Source organism: Osmia bicornis, chromosome 1 (assembly GCF_907164935.1).
Source record: "Osmia bicornis bicornis chromosome 1, iOsmBic2.1, whole genome shotgun sequence".
NCBI lineage: Eukaryota > Metazoa > Arthropoda > Insecta > Hymenoptera > Megachilidae > Osmia > Osmia bicornis.
This window is the reverse complement of record NC_060216.1, coordinates 2,591,851-2,614,337: the sequence shown is the minus strand read 5'-3', so window position 1 is coordinate 2,614,337 and position 22,487 is coordinate 2,591,851. Positions and strand designations below refer to the sequence as shown.

Here is a 22,487-nt window from a genome sequence, read left to right as displayed (position 1 = left end):
TCTTTCTCTCAAAGACACGAAACAATCAAACGATTGCAAGTTTGTTTCAACTGCCTAGCACCTGGGCATAGCATCAAAAATTGCACCCGCGGTAAATGTAGGAAATGCGGAAAAAAGCACCACACTGTACTGCATCGAGAAGAAACCATAGCGACAAGCGAGGAAAAGGAAATTCCTCCAGCTCCATCTACCTCTCATGTAGTCCAGTCGTATATATCAAATTCGACCGAAATCGCGATCGATTGCACGTGTTACGTCTGGAAAATTTTGCAAATTTGTCCGCCTCACGTTTCCTTATCAAGCCTTCGGGTTATAGGAGTCTCCTCATGTAAGGGACGTGGGGAGGGCGAATTACTACTTCATCTTTTTCAATTTTCTCCTCGACTCTGTGTTTTCTCATCAAGCCTTCGGGTTATGAGAGTCTTCTTCATGTGGGAAAGGCACAGGGAAGAGTTTGAGTCTATAATTATTCTATTTTGTCTTTTCTATTCTTTATTCTCCTTACATCTCTCAATTCTTTTCTTTAGTTATTACCCCTCCTTGAGACTATCGTCGTGCTCAACTGCGTAGTAACAGATTTCGAACTATACAAAAACTCGGGTTCGACAGAGGAGAGGTATCATAAACAGCGTTCGCTGCGCAGTTAGCCAGTGCTTCGCATTATAGGGGTCTCCTCAGGTTAACTGCGCAAAAGCGTAAAGATCAATTTATCATTCGAATTTCAACCGAATCTCTCCTCTTTTCCACGCGTGGGCGCCAGTCGGCCCCTATTTCGATCGTATGCGTGAGATGAGTGCTGGAATGGAAGCGCGGATTAATCTATCTATTTGAACATTTGGTTGATAGAATGAACGAGGAATGAGAACCCTCGCAGTCAAGCGTTAGCAAGCGTTCGACGACTGTGTAGGGGCGAAGGGTCGAACGGAGCAATAAAAGTCTTTGTATCGAATTCCGAGAATTTGCCTGAAACCAAGACCCAACGGTAATTTTCAAATAGCAAGAACGTTCTAGAACTAGCTACGCTGCTAATGAAATAACTTATATTCGATTTAATAATCAAGGAATATGTTAGCTAATCGAGAATTTCATCCAAACATCGAATGTTTTACAACATGCGCGCCGGCGAAACTCGCGTTGCGATTTATGAACAAACGACTACTGATAATGTTAATTAATTACGCCGACTGCTAGTCTAAATCGTGCGATTGCCAATCGATCAAATTATTAATACATAATGGTATGATGGATATAGACTTTATTCATAATTATTCGCTTCATTGTTGAATGGTTCTGGTTTAAACATTAATTCAGATTTAAATAATTGCTGATATTCGTTATATCTGATTATCGAAAGTGAGAAATGGAATATTCCAGAAAAATCTACGGCGTAGGAACACCGAAAAGCCGTTAGACAGAGATGGAACACCAAGAGAGAGAAAGAACATAGTCTAGAGGAATTTAGCTAGCACGCGTCTTCGACCAATAGCGACGCGCGCGACGCTGTCGTCACGCGCTATGATTTGTTGGAATGTCCCCACGCAGGACATCATCCTCGCGACGGGCCCTTCCGGCCAGGATCGCGATCGATTCCGATCACTCTTCGTCGAACAATCGAGTAAGTCGTGACGGGAGCCCGTGCGTCTAGAGATAGAGTTGCCGATTTGTACTTTGTGTAAATTAGCTGCGCGGCAAGTCCTACCCGTTAGGCAGAGTGTCGTGAGGGTGAATTTCGCGAATACGCGGCAAAGACTCAGAGACGCGCACGTTAAGCTTTCATACTATTAAACCTCTATCTTTTCTCTTTCATTTTTATTCCGTTTGATCGCGTAATCTTCGTATTAAATTCAATCGCGTTAATAGTCATTTTTTTTTTCAAAAATCGTAATCGTCTTGTGATCGTTATAGTAAAATTTTGATACGCAATAAAGGGCAATCGGGCGCGCGACAAGTGTTAGTGCGACAGCTTCCTCATCATCTCTCTCTTGGTGTTCCAGACTAACCAGCGATTATTCAACGAGCTACCACCGATTTCCAAGCGATTTATTATCATATATTATAAACTACATTTTCACGGTAAGCCTGTCAATTACTAATTTTTCGAGCACGGCATTATCATTGAACTTTCAACAAGGCAAAACGGGCGATCTATTAAGCCTTCGGGTTATGAGAGTCTCTCCATTTTAGATCGTCTCGATTTTTACGTTCAGGTACCGTTTATAAATAATACGCTATTCTAAAATTCTGAATTTTGATTTATCGCGACTTTGTGTGTGTGACGATTGCTCGACTACGATATTTTGTCAGGGGCGACCTGTAAAGCCCTTTCGGGGGTTGTGAGGGCCTTCTCCATTCAGGTCGTTACCTCGCGGCCAAACACCGCTAATTTTCCATCCAATTAATATATTAATTAGCTGAGCAGGTCGTCTTACACCTAGATTCGATAACACGTTTAAATTTATAATATATTCGAAGTCCAACTGCGAATCAAAGGCTATCTATATTTTACACGATTTTCGGGCAAACAATAGTCATTATTATATGAAATAGGTTAAGCATCTTTACCCTTGTCAATCCAGTATTGTTTTTGAATTGAACTTATCTAATAGTAATCATTAATATTATCAAGCATTAATAGAATTAAATTCAATAGTCATTTTCAGTTGTACTACTTTCAATAGTTTTTGAATTACATTTTTATTTGTTGCACACTATCCAGTCTACTTTATTTCTTTGAGTTACAACGCCTATTTTTACATCAAATCCACGCACGCCAACACAACGTTTCAAGGAGGGACCCGTATGGGACCTAGAACACTGACGAACCCAACGGAAATAAATTCTATCTAAATTTCCGTCTTTTAAAAATTGTTCTGATCGTAGAGGACGTTAACGCGTCATACGCGGTCAGAGCTGGTGGCAGCGAGACCTTTCTCATCGCAAAGATCAATCAAATCAAGGAAAATTAACAATCGATCTTTTCCAATTTTCTTTCCTTTAAATTTTCAATTCACTTTACGTTGCGCGCTCGCCTCGCGCCGCGCAACGTAACACACGGTTCTATCAACCGCCGTAGTTTTCGTAGTAGACGACAAAGGCAATAGACACCGGTGTCGCGCATTGTTAGATGTAGGTTCCCAAGCTCATTTTATTACCGAAGAATTTTGTAATTGGGCTCATATACGCTGTACACCTGCTGAAATGAGTGTTAGCGGCTTGGCGGGAGCAAGAAATCCCATTCGGTACAAGGCTCAATTGCAAATCGCTTCGGAAGGGAACTCTTTTCAGACCGTTTTGCCTTGCTTAGTAATAAAAGGAATTACAGAGGCCATGCCTAACATTCCTCTGAATAAAGTGCGTATTCCTATACCACTTGGTGTTACGCCAGCTGACCCCGAATTCCAGCATCCGGGTCGCATCGATCTCTTGATCGGTGCGGGCTTATTTTGGAAGTTGTTGTGCATCGGGCAGCACAAGGCAGGATTAGGCAATCTAGTATGGCAAAAAACGCGCCTGGGTTGGGTGTTAGGAGGCAGTTTGAATTGGCCCGGAGAATCAACCAAACCCATTCAAGCCTGCCACGCTATAACAAATGCACAGTTAGATGCTTCGATTTCGCGCTTCTGGGATCTAGAAGAAGTAAATTCACGCGAATCAGCCTCGACGAGCGCGGCTAGTAGCGAGTGCGAGGCACATTTTAGGAAAACCACGGTCCGCGACTCAGATGGGCGTTACATTGTTAGTCTTCCCTTTAACGACCGTCTAAACGAATTAGGAGAATCGCGCGAACAGGCAAAAAGGCGCCTGTTAAACATTGAACGGAGATTTAAACGAAATCCGGACCTTCGTCTTCACTACTTAGCTTTCATGAACGAATACGAGGCTCTAGGCCACATGTCACTAGTCCCCACCCACAATATAGATAATTCCAACGCGTGCTATTATTTGCCGCATCACGCGGTATTTAAAACATCTAGTACTACAACGAAGGTTAGAGTTGTATTTGATGGCTCGGCGAAAACGTCATCTGGACTTTCGCTAAACGACGCACAATTAGTAGGACCGACGGTACAAAGTGACCTTGTCACCATCCTTATTCGATTTAGAAAACATCGCTTTGTACTATCCGCCGATATAGAAAAGATGTACCAGCAGGTTCTTGTTACGAATGCGGATCGCAAATTTCAACGCATACTTTGGCGCTCCAGTGAGAACGAGCCCATCAAAACCTACGAATTGAATACCGTGACCTACGGAACGGCATCGGCTTCATTCTTAGCGACCCGCGCGCTCCAGCAGGTAGGACGAGATTACGCACAGGCATTTCCTTACGCGAGCACCGTCATTCAAAACGATTTTTATGTCGACGACCTGCTAACCAGCTGCGAAACAGTCGAGCAGACTATACAATTGCGGGAGTCGTTGACCTGGGTCCTAGCGCAGGCAGGTTTCTGCCTGCGAAAATGGGCGAGCAACGATTCTACCATCCTCAATTGCGACGGGCCGGAATCAAACAGCACGGTAGAAATCAAACCCGCAGACAAAGACCCAAAAACTTTAGGCTTACTTTGGTCGGTGAACACGGACAAACTTAGTTATTCAATCGCAAGCGTTTCGATAAATCGGGTTACCAAACGGGTTGTTCTGTCTGAAATCTCAAAAATCTTTGATCCGCTCGGTCTCATAGGCCCTGTAATAGTTAAAGCAAAATTATTAATACAAGGGCTTTGACAGCTTCAGTTAGGTTGGGATGAAAGTCTCCCTCAAGAAATTCATACGCAATGGTGCACCTTTCGGAGTGAATTGCATGATATCGCTTCATTATCAATTTCGCGACGGGCTTTAGTTGAGTCAGAGGAAGACATAGAGCTCCACGGGTTTTCGGATGCTTCCGAAAGGGCCTACGGGGCCGCTATATACCTGCGCACACGAACAGGCCACGGATCCTGGGCCTCCCTATTGTTATGCGCGAAGACCCGCGTGGCCCCGCTAAAGACAATAAGCTTACCGCGCTTAGAATTGTGCGGCGCCTTATTACTAGCTCAGTTAGCAGGTAAGGTGCGAACTGCATTGTGCATAGACTCGATGAAGGAATACTACTGGACTGATTCTATGATAGTATTAGCTTGGATTAGGGACGAGCCTTGCCGATGGAAAACTTTCGTAGCTAACCGCGTCTCGGAAATTCAGAGCACCACGTCAGCTAATGATTGGCGGCACGTGGTTTCTGCTAGTAACCCCGCCGATCTGTTATCACGAGGTGTTGCCCCTCTAGATTTAAAAAACAATAGTTTATGGTGGCACGGGCCAGCCTGGCTCTCGAAAAATATAGAAACATGGCCTTCATCTGAGGCCACAATTGCCGATATCCCGGAGAAGAAACAAGCCGTCGTCATACACTTAGTTGCCTCCAACGCGCCACTCCCTCCATTTTCTGAAATAGTTTCGCGATATTCATCCTACACAAGATTGCTCCGCGTAGTGGCTTATTGTTTGCGATTTATTAAAAATGCTCGCATCAAGGGATTCTCAACGAAAGTTCAGGGAAACGGTTATCATCGCTGTCCGCCGACAGCGTCAGAAATCTCACAGGCAGAAAGAGCAATTATCCGTAGTATGCAGGAGGCTCATTTTAGTAAAGAAATAGCACATCTCACGGCAAATAGGCCAATTGACAAGCATAGCACATTGATCTCCTTGAACCCATTCATTGACGAACACGGACTCATCAGGGTGGGCGGTCGGCTTAAAAATGCTCAATTAGAATATGACCAGAAACATCCAATCATTATTCCCAAAACTGGGCCTCTCGTGACTTTGCTAATACGACATGAACACGTACGATTGCTGCATGCTGGCTGCCAGCAGACCTTCGCGGCCATTCACGCCAGGTTCTGGTTGATCTCAGGTAGGCGGCTAGTAAAAAAGGTATTACGCGACTGCGTCACTTGTTTTCGAACGAATCCCGTTAGCACGCCATATAGAATGGGCAACCTACCTGCCGATCGCGTGGTCCCGGCTCGTGCATTCGCTACCTGCGGTGTAGACTATACAGGCCCCTTTCTAATCAAAGAAACGGGACGCGCTCGTGTAGCTCGAAAATCGTATATATGCCTTTTTGTCTGTTTCACTACAAAGGCAATACACATTGAACTTGCCACCGACCTCACAACCGACGCCTTTCTCAATTGTCTACATAGATTTATATCGCGTAGAGGTCGATGCAGCACCATCTACTCCGACAACGGTAGAAATTTTTTGGGTGCTCGAAACGAGCTACAAGAACTGGGTACACTATTAAATTCGGACTTGCACAATAATCGAGTAATAGATTCACTAGCGAGGGAGCATATAGAATGGCATTTCATACCGCCAAACGCGCCTCATTTCGGAGGGCTGTGGGAAAGGGGTGTAAGATCAATCAAAACACACCTGAAACGGGTAGTTGGGGAACAAAGACTTACCTACGAGGAATTTTACACCATTTTGACGCAGATTGAAGCATGTTTAAACTCACGCCCCCTATATCCTCTATCCAATGATCCGAACGATATTAATCCTCTCACCCCTGGTCACTTGCTTATCGGAGATGCGTTGATGGCCCTACCCCAGCCCGACATCACTAATCTCAATCAAGGGAGGTTGAATAGATACCAACTGATCCAGCAGACAGTCCAGCATTTTTGGAAGCGGTGGCAGCAGGAATACCTGCATGGACTCCAGCAGCGCCATAAGTGGCGAACGAATTCTCCGGGGACAATCCATAAGGATGCGTTGGTCCTGATCAAGGAGGACAACTTACCGCCAACGAGATGGCGGCTCGGCCGTATCACGGAGCTGCACCCAGGGTCTGACGGTATCATTAGGGTGGTCACACTCCGTACCGCCGATGGTGTCCTCAAGAGGCCTGTAACGAGAATCTGCATTCTACCAAATGCAGATCCAGAGCAAGCCAAGGATTCGCCCCCGCATTCACTTAATCTTTGTACCAATTAATCATTGAATTTTAGCAGCACTTTGTTTGTATAGATGTAAGCCTATATATGTGTTTATGTATGGGGATGCATTTATTGTAATTGTTTAAGTTTATTCATGGTAATTGTCATTTTCATCACTATAATCCTATAACTCATTGTAACTAGCAATATTCTAATTTCTTATTCTAGACTTACTTTAGCACTATAAACTCTTAGGATATCAAGTCATTGTATAGCAATATCGAACGTGTTGAACGGAACCCGTTCAAGGTGGGCGGTATGTTTAGGCCTGCCATAGATTTAATTTCCACGTCACTACCAACTAGCCATAAGACCCAGTCTCGCCGTGCCCTTTTTTACAACCGTCACTGCCGGGACGTCGGTACCTCGCCGTGGCAGCCATAAACTCATGAAGCCATAAAGACTCCGCGATTTTCACTTTAATTTTCTATCTATTGTCCACATCAGTTCTCGAGTTTTTGCATTTCTAACTTCTAGCCCGTTACCTTCAACATGCCTTTATTACAGTCAAGGAGTTTCCTAACTTTGTTACCTGCCACGGTCAAGAGTCGAAAAGGCGCTGAATCTTTTGTGAGTGTTCTTCGGGAATGGAAAAACCCATCAGAAACTATTTTGGCCACTAGGAACTTACTATAGCTTCCCCTTCAAAATCCTTCTCCAACATCATACTCCTTCCACCAGTCACTGCATTTTTACCCCCGTCAAGACAACCTTGCGGAGGTGATTTCGTAAGCGATTTCACGCACAAGCGTTAGAATAAGACTAGCTCTGTACTAGATAACACCACTAGGCACGTACACTTACCATAGTAGTTTTTTGTAAAACATATTAAAACATATAGTTTTGAAACCAAAACGAATCCAATAGTTTGTCCTATCCTTCGTGCATGAAGGAAGGTGGTCCTTCGAGAAATTTGTTGGCACAAACGTGCAAACACCTACAAGGCTCGGATGCTCTAGAAGCAAACACGAGCATATTAACAGGGGTAAAGTTGGGGATCGTTACAGGGGATGGGACTTCGGGCACTTACGTCCGTACAATGTTTCGCGGGGGAGCACGCAAAGAGGATTATTGGGGGAAGGGAACTCTCAAGGGTCGGAAAAGGGTTCACAAGAAGGTCCGTCTACGTGACGCGTAGGAGGAAATAACTGAAGTCGGGATTTCTGGAGGAGGTAATTTGTAAAATTCGTATAAATTTCGAACAATGCGCGGGCGGAAAAGATATCCGTTGCCGAAATTCAAACACTTTAGAATCACAATGGATATCGTAAAGGACTCACCAAGACGTTTCACTCTCACACTCACTCCTTCACTCAAAAAAAATCATCTCTACAATCGCTTTCTAATTACTGTCGCAAATCGCTCTCTCTATACTCGCTTAGCCTAGGACTCAATGACGGCTCATCGTCGCCGCACAGTGGAGCCATTGCACGCCAAACGCGGCAGAAAACATTTTATAGTTGAAATCATATACCTAACTCCGTTTTTTTAATTTTTTGGAGTTCGAATATATATCTGGGTCAATCCACATCACTCCTGATACAATTCCTACAATATATCTACTTTTTTTACATGCTTTTATTTAACTTCACTTGTAGCAAATATCAATTCTTACAATTCATTTTTTAGGCACTTCTAATTCATTTGAATCTTTAAACTTTTGTGCAGGTGGGTATTTTAGGCAACAATACAGTATTATAAAAATGATTAAGTGCATATTGATCCTTTTAAACAATACTTTAACATTTTTGTGCATTCTTTCTTTAACAATCAGTGATTTTATAAAATCATTTTTTGAAACAAATTTTTAAAATTATAATTTGTTGGTCTTGCTTATAAATCAACTGAAATTATAGTTAATGAAGGGACTTTATGGTAGGGACAAATAATACACGTGTTAATTAGAATTACGTATATATTTGGAAACGGAAGAATTCACGAATCAATGAATGTTTCTTCATCTGTTTCTTCGTCCGTATCTTCTTCTTCCTCTTCTTCTTCAGCTTCCGAAATTGGGAGAAACATTTCTGTAACCTCTTTTGTATAAGGTTCTGACTTTTTCTTAATATTTTTTCGAAGGCTAGATATTAAAGGGTCTGACGTGACTAGAAGCCTATTCATAATAAAAATAATTAAATAATATTCGATTTTTTGTTAATTATAACGTATTGCAGTACCTTACAATTAGAGTCGATATTTAATCCTACCTCTTCAAAACGTCCATATTGCACCCTTCTCTACTAAATTTTCTTGCGTGATTTAAGCGATAATTCCGAACGTACTTGTTTCGGGCTTCCATCGCTTCTTCGGACAACTGTCCGATTGGCACCAATGCATCTTGTATTACCAATGGTCCATGAATAAGAACTTTATGTACTGTTGGCGTCATTGGATATCAGGAATACAACTGTACATACAGTTTAGCTGTGTCCATGGTATAAATTCAGAATTTTTCCACATTGATTTTGTGCCCACTGGATATAACTTCCAAAATAACTTTGAATTTATTTTTATAACAAAACCAATCTTTTTTCAAAAATGTAAAAGCAAGATGAAGTCTTTTTAAGTTAAACTATTGTTGCAGAATTGAGAAAAAGACGATTTTTAGTCTATACCTTCTTATTAGACGTATATCTACGCCAGTAATCTTAGCTGATATTTCCGGTTTCCTAAAAAATCTTCGACTTGTGTTCCCATCATTGGAATTGCCTGAAACATTAAACAAAAATTAATTTTCTGCAAATTCATTTTTACAGAGATATTTTTATTTTAAAATTGATAATATTAACTTAAAGTATTACCGTATCCTTGTTTTGGCATATCCACTAATAAGCCCATTTCTTTTCTAAATTTGTCCTGGATTTCCCTCTTTGTTTCTTTTACTATATTTTTATCGGCTTCAGTTCTTACTTGCCATTTTTGTATCGGTAGTTTGTAGGATAAATGCAATAAACTTAAAAAAAATCTGATTCTTGCATGCAAAATTGACAAGCCGAATTTTATTGCATTTGGATCAACTGGTTTTTTTATTAATAAATTATTAAAATCTTTTGAGGTTGCTCCGCAAATGTAACATCTCATGGTTGATACCGTGTTAGTGGCAGCGTTGCATACCTTACCATCGACCATTGCCAGTATCAGTGTGTGTTTAATAGACACTGCACTTTCTGTAATCGGAAATAATTAAGGTAACTAATTAGAATTTCAATTTCTTTACAGATATTTGAAATCGTTGTTACATTACCATCTATTTGAGTATTGGTTAATTTGTCGATCTGTTTTTGTATATAATCTATTTCATCTCTGATAATATGCGGAGTTTCTTTTTGAAATATTATTCGGATTGGGCGGCAGTAGTGAGGTGATGACGGAAACGGATTTTGCCATATAATTTTTTTTCCTAACAATAAATAAAAACATTTTTTTAATAAAAAAACATTGTATCTGTAAACTAATACAGTTTTAAGTTTTGATTGTTGCATTTACCACAAATTAATCGCAATGGTAACATCGAAGTTTGAAATATTTGAGCATCCGAATCATTTTCGTTTTCAAATTTTTGTTTATATTCCACTTGTTGTGAACCGTCACACTCCCACTTACTAATTAGCTCTATTTCACGCTGATTTTCCTCTAATCTTGGTAATACGCCTTCTAAATATTTCACTAATCGTGTCGCTGTATGATTTAGTAAATCTTGTAAATTTACTTCGGCACATCTATCTGTCACATGAAAGGCTTCTGGCTTTGGATAACAGTGACCCATTTCGTGACGTAATTTTTTATATGACGGAAATAATGTCCTGTCACAAGACCTTATAATTTCATACTGCCTTCGCGACAAATCTGCGTCAATGTATTTTTGTAGAGCATCTAATGTTGACAGTTGCTCTCTCTTGTTATTTTCTGCATTTACATATGCTGTTCTTAACTTTTTAGCTCTGCCCGGAGATGCTCTGATGTCCCTCAATATTTTTGAAGCCTCTAATTGCCCAGACATTCGGAGCTTTGATTCTGTCGCAAACTGCAATTCCTCTAATTCTGAATTTGCCCTAATATCCTCTGCACTTTTTCTTTTGGTACGTTCGGATAGCTCTTCAAAAAGTTTTCGGGGTCGTCCCTGTTTATTTACAGGTTTTGGAACAGTGACAGTTTGCCGTAGCCAATTGTGATTTTGCTTTAGGAAAAGGTCGTGTCGTCTATTCGCTAACTGCCATCTTCTCCTGAAACGAGACTTCAAAGTTTGAATTTTTGTTTTCATAATTTTCTGTTCCTCCCTAGAATAATTATCCTAGCTCATCAAGGACGACTCTACCTACCTGGTACACCTGGAGATTCCATCACTTTAACACTAAATGTCACTCACAACTTACAACTTAGGAACGACAAACGACAAATGCTCTAAATTCGTGATCGTTTTATGCTTTTATAGCATTCGAGGCGAGAGCAATAGAATGTATACATCTTTTCCTAGTTTTGATGTATTTTTGAGAATCAAAACAATGTTCGCAATCGTTACCGTAAGCTGGACCGTGCCGCGATCGGGTAACGCTCGCACGTACCGAAACAAATGATCATCTTTGTATTGTTTGCAGTAGCAGCTAGTAGCAGCTAATTCTTTTTTAAAAAAAAAGGTAAGGCTTCACTCTACAAAAAGCAACTAAAATGAACACTGCATCACGCTGCATTCATAGTTAAAAAATAAAATGAAAACTGAACATGTTCAATTAGTTATAACTCAAAAATGTCATAGATATAAAAGTGTACTTTGGTGTAATTTAAATACGTACTAAGTACATTTAATTCAATTACTCGTCATTTACTTTGAAGAACCAAAACAACAATAAATGATGATTATAGTTTTTGATGATTTTGAGATTGAACATTTGAAAATCATGTAGTCGTATCAAAAATCGACAAATGATTAAAAAATTCACACTAAACCATGGCCTATGTGTCCCATTAACTATTAGTGAATCATTATTTCATTGTGGGTATATTTATATAAAACCACTTTTTACCGCGTTTGGCGTGCAATGACCCCACTGTGCACCGCTGCGACGACGAGACCGTCGCGGGATATTTTAGGGAGGGGATGTGAATAGGAAGGGGCCTCTTCTGGCAACGGGATAGATCGATTATCGATTGTCGATCTGCCGGTGATCGGGGTCAATGGGGCTGACGGACATCCTGCGGTGACGGGTGGGCTGAGGTCTTCGGGCTCGGCGACAGATGGCTCCGGGTGGACGTCTGCTGTAGCGTACGTCTACGCATATAGTTTGTACTATCGGATCGAACGGAGTTGGGAGAAGGTCCGCGTTTTATGTTAGAAATCAAAACTCATCAGACGTGTTCTGACGCGCTTTTTCTAACTATCTTTTTTCTTGTATTGTTTTCTAGGTTGGCAAGATTGATCGTGCGCCTGCGTGCTACATGTAGGCCCCTACACTGCGTCAATTTGGGCCGCTTCATCTTAGTTTCTGGAAATTCCGTGGGAGTCCCACGTTGCTCCGTTTATTGGAAGGGTGGGTCTGTCGCCGGCCTCGAAGCTCCTGGTGTGGGTGATCCTTGATGGTCTGTCCGTCGCCTCCACCGGCCCGACACCGGTGGGCGGGGGGAAAGAGGTAAGGTGAGGGAAGGGTTAAGGGTTATCTTTAGGTGGGAAATGTGAGGTGGGAGAAGCGCAGCGATTGTAACGGGGGGCACAGATGTCATCACGTTACAATACTTAATGATAAAATATTTTAAAACCATTTTTCATACATTACTAAATGATTATTGTGTATTCTTAAGTAATTAATAATTAAAAAAAAAATGATTTTATGAAAAAAAAGTTGGACCTTCCTGGGGCGCGAACCTGCGACAAAAAGTTTCCAGCGGTTCCGCAGTCGGAGATCTCACCCACTCACCCACCGTCATCGTTGAAAAACTTTCTAATATTTTAGAAGATAAGGTGCGTAATTTTCAATTATTTACAATAACTTTACTCTCTCCATTGAAATCTTGCTCCATCCAACGGAAAAATATAAGAAATCACACAATCCACTAACTATATAAAGGAAATGTAAAATTTGAAGGTGTTTCTCTAGTTATCGCACAAAATATACCGAAAATGACGGTTTTTGATTTTTGTAAGTACGATGCACCACACCTAAAAATCTGAAAAAAATTGGAGATAATAGTCATTGTAATATTTAACTACTGTGAAAGTAAAAATCTAGTCGCCCGAAAGCTTCTACCCGAAATCTCAATTTTTCGACTTTTTTTTGCGTTTTTGATTTTTCATGCCTGAGATTTGCAACCGAAAAATCTGAAAAAATTCACAATCATAAAGAAACATGTCTAGAATATTTTAGAATTTTTGCAGATATTTTGCGTATTGTTAAATAGGAGAAATATGGCAAAAACTACTCTTTCTTTCTCACCCTGTAACTACCCTCTCGGTTGAGGTACAGGGTTGAAACTTGGTGTACCGTGGTTTTTTGGGATAAGCTATCGAATGGTGCATTGCGAAGTAAAATCGGCTCAAGGGTACTTTTGACCATCTTATCCTGCTATACCCTTTCAAACGGTGGCACGAAAAATCGCGAGAACTTTTAAAATATTGTTCTGAGGGCTTCAAACCGTAATGAAGATCGTTAGAACTCTTGCTACTCAGAACTGTAGTGGAACAATCAAAATTCCCAAAAATTTTTCACCCTTCTTGGAGGGTGAGAATTTTTTTAGAATTTTTCTTCGCTGATTTAAGTTCTAAATAGCACCCCAAGAGTTCTGCGAATAATTCTAATGAAATTTTTAATTATTTTCAACGGTTAAGATGTTATCGTTAATTTTGTGATTACGTTTTGTGAAGTTGGCACCTCGCGGATTCAAAGATCAATTTTTTTATTTAACCCCTTGCACTGTTTTGACGAGTCTGACTCGTGTCACGTCTGGGAAAATTTTACGTCCGCCTCACGTGCCCTTATCAAGCCTTCGGGTTATAGGAGTCTCCTCATGTAAGGGGCGTGAGGGGAACAAATCACTTCTACATCATGTAATGTAGAAACCGAACGCGAAATGGCGGGCCCCCGCGGACCCGCAACCGCGAGTCCGCGAGCGTACAGGTTCGCGGCGCGACCACCAGGCGGCGACCGCGAGAACCGCGTAACTCGCGAGGTAAATAGCCTCGCGGGCATACATAATATACCGCGCCGCGAACCGAGGAAAAGCAGATCTACTCTTCCGAAGCTAATCTCATGACAAGCGACAACGAAAGTACGATCATCTGCATTTTTGGGCTCCTACAAACTTCCTCCAACAGTGTTCGTCGGACGAGACGCGTACCGCGGTCGTCCGCCGATAGCTCTACTGTATCCGCCAGCCACTGCCGAGGACTCTCCCGGACGGCATCCCGACTGCCGGACTGGACGTACACGACATCCGAACGTCCACCGGGGCCACGGTCTTCCGATTGTCGAGGTGGGACGAGACGCGCACCGCGGTCGTCCGCCTCAGCGACATCTCAACCCGTTTCCCGAGTATCATCCGCCTGCCTCCGTCGCAATCCGCCGGGTCACGCCCGCGTCGCGACCGTACCGTACCGCACCGTAACCGTACCGCGCCGTGCCCGTACCGACCGCACCACGCCGCGCCGTACCGCGACCGTACCGTAACCGTACCCTGCCGGTACCGCCCCGTGCCCGTTAGTTTATAAGCCGTAGGATAAGTCGTAGTTGTAAGCATAGACCTAGATTAACGTTTAGATTGGAAGGACGCTCAGGGCCGTAGAATAAGAATACTGTAAATACGCGAACCTAGACTAAGCACACTGTAGTTATCTCACTAGAATAAACCACGTTATTCCGCTAATAGCCGTAGCAATTACTACCCGGACCCCGGACTCCCCGACTGAGTCGGCACCCCGGCGGAGTTAACCGTAACATTGTTTAATTTTAATTGTATATCGCGCCTCTTCCTCGAGATCAAATTGTAGTACCCTCTACTCTCTACCGATGTCGTCACAATATTCCAAGTCTAAAAACTTTCGCATATGTTCACCATGGTTGGCGTGCCGCTCATTCTTCTTCTTTGTGCCGAACGCGTCACACGAAGAAATTATCAGCAAAGAATAATGTCGTACATAAGGAAAAGACATTCAGTAAGAGACGAGGACAAGGAGAATGAGTTGAGGAGAGAAATCAAGCTATTAAAGAAAAAAATTGATCGTCAAAAGAAAGATAAATTAAGTTGTGGTAAGTTAATAACACACTTAACCAAATTTTAGGGGGTGTTGCCCACCGACTTGCAAGTCGTACCAGCAATAACGACACCTCATCAAGCCGAGTTATTCACTCACTTGCTCGTTTTGTTTCCGCACACGGAAACGAATCGGACACATGCCTCGCTCTCTCGTAATGGCTCTCCTAATCGGAAGCACACGAGACCGGCTCGCAAGCCGGCGATCGAGCGCACACAGCGAAGAGCTGTTGCATGTTATAACGCCGAATAAATATTGCCAAAGTTATGTGCCAAGTAGCGATCAGGTCGGTCCAACCGACGTCTGACAATGCTAACGCTACACATAACCTTTACCGCGTCGGTCCAACCGACATCGGTATGGAAGTTTACGTACGGTCCGACCGTACTTGGCAACTGCTGACATGCATAACCTATCAGGTCGGTCCAACCGGCATTGATAGAAATAATATCTCGTTCATAGTGCAATTGTGCAAAAGTCTGATATACCTAGGTATATTTACGATCTGGTTTTGATATAACAGGTTATCAAAGAGATGGTGAACACGGACGTCGATCGTATCCGGGTTATCGTGATGATAGGCGCCATCGTGATGGACGTTCTAGCAGACATGGTGGCAGAAAAGGCCATTATGATGCCTATGATTATTATTATGACCGGCGTGAACGATATCCAGATCACAGCGCCAGTCCTGAACGCCGTTTAAGTCAAGAACGTACTAGGAGTCCTAATCAGACGCAGAATGATGATCGTAGTGATTCGCAACAAGATCGTGAATCACGAGCAAGTTCGGTCTCGAATAATAGTTCCATTGTAATTTCAAGGGGTACAACGTCAACCAGCGACCCTGGCGAACAGGACCAGGTGGCGTTGACAGAGCAAATGGTTCAATCTGACCAGGTCGCTCAGGGAGCTAAGTCTGTTCAAGGATTGAGTCAGTCTGAGGAGAGATCCTCATCAAGAGATATACAAAATAAGAAAGAACCAGACCTTAACCCCGAGATCCTTCAGGTCATAGGAGAGAGGATTCATCCGGATAGGAAGCTAGCGCCTGCCATACACACAAAGTTCGTGGCCGGAATAGAGGAAGTAATCAAAAGAGGTCTCCCTGCGGACAAAAGGAAAGGGTTGCTCGAAAAATTTCCGCTACCCGAAAATTGTCTAATGATGGATCCTCCCAAATTGAATCCAGAATTAAAAACTTGCCTTCAGGAAACCGTAACAAGGAGAGACAGTCGAATCGTTGAAAAGCAGGCGAGGGTAACGACTAGTCTAGCGGGTCTGTTGGACGTTCTTGTTAAAATCACGAGTCTCAGAAGCGAAGAGAAGCTGCCAACAAAGGAGTTGACAGAATCCTTGTGGGGAGTTCTGCAACTCATGGCAGATCTTCAACATGTAGAATCCAGTGTTCGTCGGAGCCTCATCGTAAAGAATATTAATGCATCGATGAAATAGACGCTTAACGCAACCACCGTCGATGAGTGGCTTTTCAGAGAAAAGTTGGAAGAAAAAGTAAAGGCCGCAAAAACTCTTGAAAATTCGAGCAAAAGTTTAAAGCTTAACACTCAACTGAATCAGATGAGTCAGCCAAAAAACTTGAAACGCCCGCCCCGTCGCCAATCGTCCAAATGGATGCGCAACTCGACGTCGGGCGGGCGGAAGCCTTACCAGTCGTACCAGAGGCAGAAACAGTCCAGCCGTCGATCAACACAGCAGAAGGACAGTCAGTCAGCATCGAAGAAGCAGGAGTAACGACTGTAAGTGGGTTAGCAGGTAGACTCAGGCATTTTCAGTCACACTGGTCGGACATCACGTCTGATAAGCTAATCCTGAGCTGGATTAAGGGATATAAAATACCATTTGTGTCCAAGGTATCACAAGCTGTTCCACCGGTAGAACCTAAGTGGTCATTGCAGGAAAGTACTGCGATTCGTGAACAGTTAAATGAGCTGCTTAAAAAAGGCGCTGTTTGTCAAGTAACCCCAACTGTAGGACAATTTATTTCAAGAATCTTCCTGGTTACAAAACCAGATGGATCGTATCGGTTAATTTTGAATTTAAAAAATCTCAACAAATTCATTGACACAGAACATTTAAAATTAGAGGATGATAAAATTGTCAGACGGTTATTAACTCCTAACTGTTACATGGCATCAATTGACCTTCAAGACGCCTATTACCTGATTTCAATTAGAAAGTCAGATCGAAAATTCTTAAGATTCAGTTTTCAAGGAAGGTTGCTTGAATTTACTTGTTTGCCGTTTGGATTAAGTACGGCTCCATATACGTTCACTAAGGTCATGAAACCAGTTATCTCATATTTAAGGAGCTTATGTTATACATTAATCATATACTTGGACGACATTTTGTTTATTGAGAATTCTAAAACTAAGTGTCTGGAAAGTGTACAGGTTATTGTTAGGTTACTCAGGAAATTAGGATTCTTAATTAATGAACGGAAAAGCCATAAGGTCCCTTCAACTAGGTGCAAATTCCTTGGAAATATTTACGACTCGGAAGAAATGGTTGTAGAAATCCCAATAGAAAAACAAGAAAAAGTAAAATCCAAAATTAATATTTTCAGAGTCATGAAACAATGTAAAATAAGAGACTTTGCATCATTTGTTGGAACCTTGGGCTCGTGTTGCATAACTTTAAAGTATGGGAGGGTCTACATGAGGTCCTTCGAACGAGAACGATTCTTGGCGCTTGAACGTAACAATGATGATTTTGATGCTATCATGAGGCTATCGTCCGAGTTGAAAGAGGACTTTGATTGGTGGAGTAAACATATAAGTCAGGCAAAGAATCAAATAAGGAGATTCGACCCAGCAGTTGAAATCTTTTCGGATGCGTCTTCTTCAGGCTGGGGAGCATATTGTAACGAGCATAGAGTCAATGGTTACTGGAATGAGGAGGAACGAGATCAGCATATTAATTATCTGGAATTATTGGCCGCGTGGTTTGGGCTCAAATGCTTCGCTAAAGAGTTAAGAGATTGTGATGTTTTATTAAGAATAGACAACACCACAGCCATTGCTTACATTAACAAAAAGGGAGGCATTAAATTTCCCAAGTTAGCAAAAATTGCAAAAAATATCTGGCAGTGGTGCGAAAATAGAAATTTATGGATATTTGCTAGCTACATAGCCTCTAAGGATAACGTTGAGGCAGATATTGAGTCTCGAAGACTAGAGCCTGAGACAGAATTTGCGTTAGCACAATCAGCCTTCCAACAAATAGTCGCAAAGTTTGGAAATCCAGAAATTGATATTTTCGCTACCAGAACGAATACGAAATGTAAAAAATACATCTCGTGGAAAAAGGATCCTGGGTCAATCGAAATTGACGCCTTTACTGTCAGCTGGAAGAAATATTTTTTTTATGCCTTCCCCCCCTTTTCAATTGTTTTGCGTACCCTTGAAAAAATTAGATTCGAAGGAAGTAGAGGGATCTTGGTAGTTCCGCGTTGGCCAGCTCAGGCTTGGTTTCCAGTGTACTTGTCCATGCTTGAGTTATCACCAATTTATTTCAAACCTGATGTTAATTTATTACAATCTTTGAACAGAGAATCTCACCCCATTTGGTCGAGGATTACCCTGGTTGCAGGAATTATATCAGGAAAGCACTCCAATTGAACGAGACACCGACAGAATCTACATATATTATTATATCGTCGCTTAGTGAGTCATGACTGAAGCAGTACAATACTGGGTTGAAGAAGTGGTGGAGATTCTGCGGCGTCAATCAGGCTGATCCTTATCGGATTACAGTACCCATGGCCTTGAGTTTTTTGACCATACAATATAAAAATGGTGCTTCGTACGGAACCTTGAATTGTTTCCGATCAGCTATCGGGAAGATCCAAGGGTCCAGTCTTGCAAATGATTCCAGAATCAGAGGGTTTTTCAAGGGTGTAGCTAGGTTGAAGCCGCCTAGGGCCAAATACGATTGTACTTGGGATCCGAAGATAGTATTAGAGTATTTAGGTAAACTAAGCGCAAATGATGATCTTACACTCGATGAAATGTCAAAGAAATTAGTCACCTTACTGGCCCTAGTCACAGGCCATCGTATGCAGACGTTGGCCTTGATAGATATAAGGAATATTATGTAAAATGAGGATGGATATGAAATTAAGATTTCGGAGAACATAAAGACTTCGAGACCCGGAAAAATTCAACCAAACCTGATAGTTCCGTTTTTCGAGAGTAACTCGTCAATATGTCCAGCGACTGCATTGACGACTTACTTAAAAAGAACTAAAGTTTTTCGAGATGGAGAGAATAAACTGTTTGTTGCGATAAAAAAGCCTCACAAAGCAGTAGGAAATCAAACTCTAAGTCGATGGATAGAATCTGTCTTAAATAACAGCGGGTTAGATACTTCTAAGTTCAGTGCTTATAGCACAAGACATGCGTCAACGTCTGCCGCTGAGCGCAGTGGCATCGATGTAGATTTAATCCTTAAAGCTGCTGGATGGACTAAAAAATCCGAGACCATTGCCAGGTTTTATAATCGCCCAGTTATCTCAGACAATAAGACGTATGCGTTGGCAGTTTTACACCAAAGAAATAAATAAATAAAGAAGTTACTAAATAAGTTAATAAATATTAATATGAATGTGGTTAATGGCAATATCAATACTAATAAAGAAGTATGTACGTGTATCTATAGATAGACGAATGTTGCTGATAAATATTTTGGGCGTGAAATTAGTGCTGTAAAGACTTTGAACAGCTACAATTTGATCTCGAGGAAGAGGCGCGATATACAATTGAATGATTAAACGAACTTACCTGTAAGTGAAGTTCTATCATAATTGTATAAAGCGCCTCTTCCGAAGAGATCAATCCCTCCCAGTATAAATACTCCCTAATTCTCAACATATAAATCCGAGAATTTTCCCCAAAAAGCACTTTAAATACGAATGAGCGGCACGCCAACCATGGTGAACATATGCGAAAGTTTTTTATCCGACTTCGAAAAGGAGGAGGATACTCAATTCGATCAGTATATTTTTTTTTTTTATTATCCGACTTCGAAAAGGAGGAGGATACTCAATTCGATGAGTATATATTTTTTTTTTTTTTCTGGCTTTGTTCACCGATTACGCCGAGACGGATGGACCAATCGGAACGAAACCTTTTGCATCTGGTAGACTATGTCTTCCGATTGGTCCCGTTAAAAAAACATTATGCATTTTTTCATTCCGAACGCTTTTTATTGCAAAAAAACGTGCTATTTCATGTACGTGCGGTGTACGTTCGCAGATTACTCCGAGACGGATGGACCAATCGGAATGAAACTTTTTGCGTCTTGTACAGTACAACTCCCCATTGGTCCCGTAAAAAAAATATTTTGCATTTTTTTATTCCCAACGACTTTTTTTTCTAAATGTACGTTCGCTGATTACTCCGAGACGGATGGACCAATCGGAATGAAATCTTTTGCGTATTGTAGGATATGTCTTCCGATTGGTCCCATTATAAAAACATTTCGCATTTTTTTATTTCGAACGGTTTTCATTATTGCAAAATACGTTCTGGTTCAAGGAATGCACCGATTGCGATGAAAGATTTCACATTTCGTAGATCATTCCGCGATGATCCGATTTCCCAAAATTTATGTAACTTCTTATTGTTAATAACTATTGTTATTATAATAAAAAGCCTATTCTTTAGGGTTACCCTCCAAGGAATATACCGATCGCGATTTTTCAAACTTGTCCCTGCAAGTAAACTTCGAATACTGCTCGTTCCACTAAAAAGTGTGAAATAAAATAATTTTTAACAAAGAAAAATCCGACTTCAAAATGCACTAAAAAGTATAAAATAATTTCCATTTCATTTATATCTGTATTCCACAGCTATTAATACAATCTACTTAATCATTAAATAGGATACTAAATATATTTCAAAGTTTTCGGAGGCGGTGCAAAATTAAAAATACCCGAACAAACGGTGCTGCCAATAACGATTTGATTGTGGTATGGCAAACTTGGTAATTAATAAGTCGTAAGAGCAAAATTATAGGTCCGGTTGAAAACATTTGTAATTGTAACGATTGTATGAGAAATTGTCAGCACTCCTGATGGACATGCACTATACTGCAGTTTACAAGAGACCATACTTAACTCGTGCCGCTCACTAGGTCTAGAGAGATTTTTAATGACGTGTGTTATTCCCCTCTCCAGCTTGCTTCTTATTATACTTTGCGATCATATAAATGGTGGGCAGAAATATATAACGTACGATAATTGAAAACCGGTGATGATATTGTAAAGTTTCACGATGCAATGAAAATTCTATTATTTTCCGGAAAAAAATGATGTGAACGCAAAGTAAGAAGCAAGCTGTAAAGGGGAATCACACGCACTATTAAAAATTTCCCTAGACCTCAGTAGGTCACTAGCTGCGCGAGTTAAGTCATGCAGGTCACTCGTGAACTGCAGTATAGTTAATTCGTAATGGGTATATTGATTCCCATTGAATATTGTTTACTTGAAATTATCAAATGGGTCATTTGTCACTGGTTGCCGACACCTGAACTAGGATCTTCCCAGTAGAGGAAAAGTTTTTAATTTTGCGCCGCCTCCGAAAACTTTGAAATATATTTAGTATCCTATTTAATGATTAAGTAGATTGTATTAATAGCTGTGGAATACAGATATAAATGAAATAGAAATTATTTTATACTTTTTAGTGCATTTCGAAGTCGGATTTTTTTTTTGTTAAAAATTATTTTATTAGACTTGGAATATTGTGACGACATCGGTAGAGAGTAGAGAGTACTACAATTTGATCTCTTCGGAAGAGGCGCTTCATACAATTATGATAGAACTTCACTTACAGGTAAGTTCGTTTAATCATTCAATTATATCAGTTTACTTTTCTCCTCGACTCTGTGCTTTCCCATCAAGCCTTCGGGTTGTGAGAGACTTCTTCATGTGGGAAATGCACAGGGAAGAGTTTGAGCTTATAATTATTCTATTTTGTCTTTTCTATCCTTTACTCTCTTTACATTTCTTAATTCTTTTCTTTAGTTATTACCCCTCCTTGAAACTATCGTCGTGCTCAACTGCGTAGTAACAGATTTCGAAATAGACAAAAACTCGGGTTCGACCCAGGAGAGGTATCATAAACAGCGTTCGCTGCGCAGTTAGCCAGTGCTTCGTATTAAAGGGGTCTCCTCAGGTTAACTGCGCAAAAGCGTAAAGATCAATTTATCTTTTAGATTTTCAACCGATACTC

At 41.3% G+C, this 22,487-nt stretch overlaps 1 protein-coding gene across 1 annotated transcript; it reads left to right on the top strand.

Annotated features, from left to right (window-relative positions):
- Window positions 1-3,327: 3,327 nt before the first annotated feature.
- Window positions 3,328-4,728, top strand: LOC114882424. The gene has a single exon (XM_029199312.2). It carries the CDS (start codon window positions 3,328-3,330, stop codon window positions 4,726-4,728), a length of 1,401 nt encoding a protein of 466 aa, XP_029055145.2.
- The last annotated feature ends 17,759 nt before the right edge of the window (window positions 4,729-22,487 follow it).

Coding starts and splice junctions, on each gene's coding strand:
- LOC114882424 (XM_029199312.2), top strand. CDS start 3,328: ATGCCTAACATTCCTCTGAATAAAGTGCGTATTCCTATACCACTTGGT.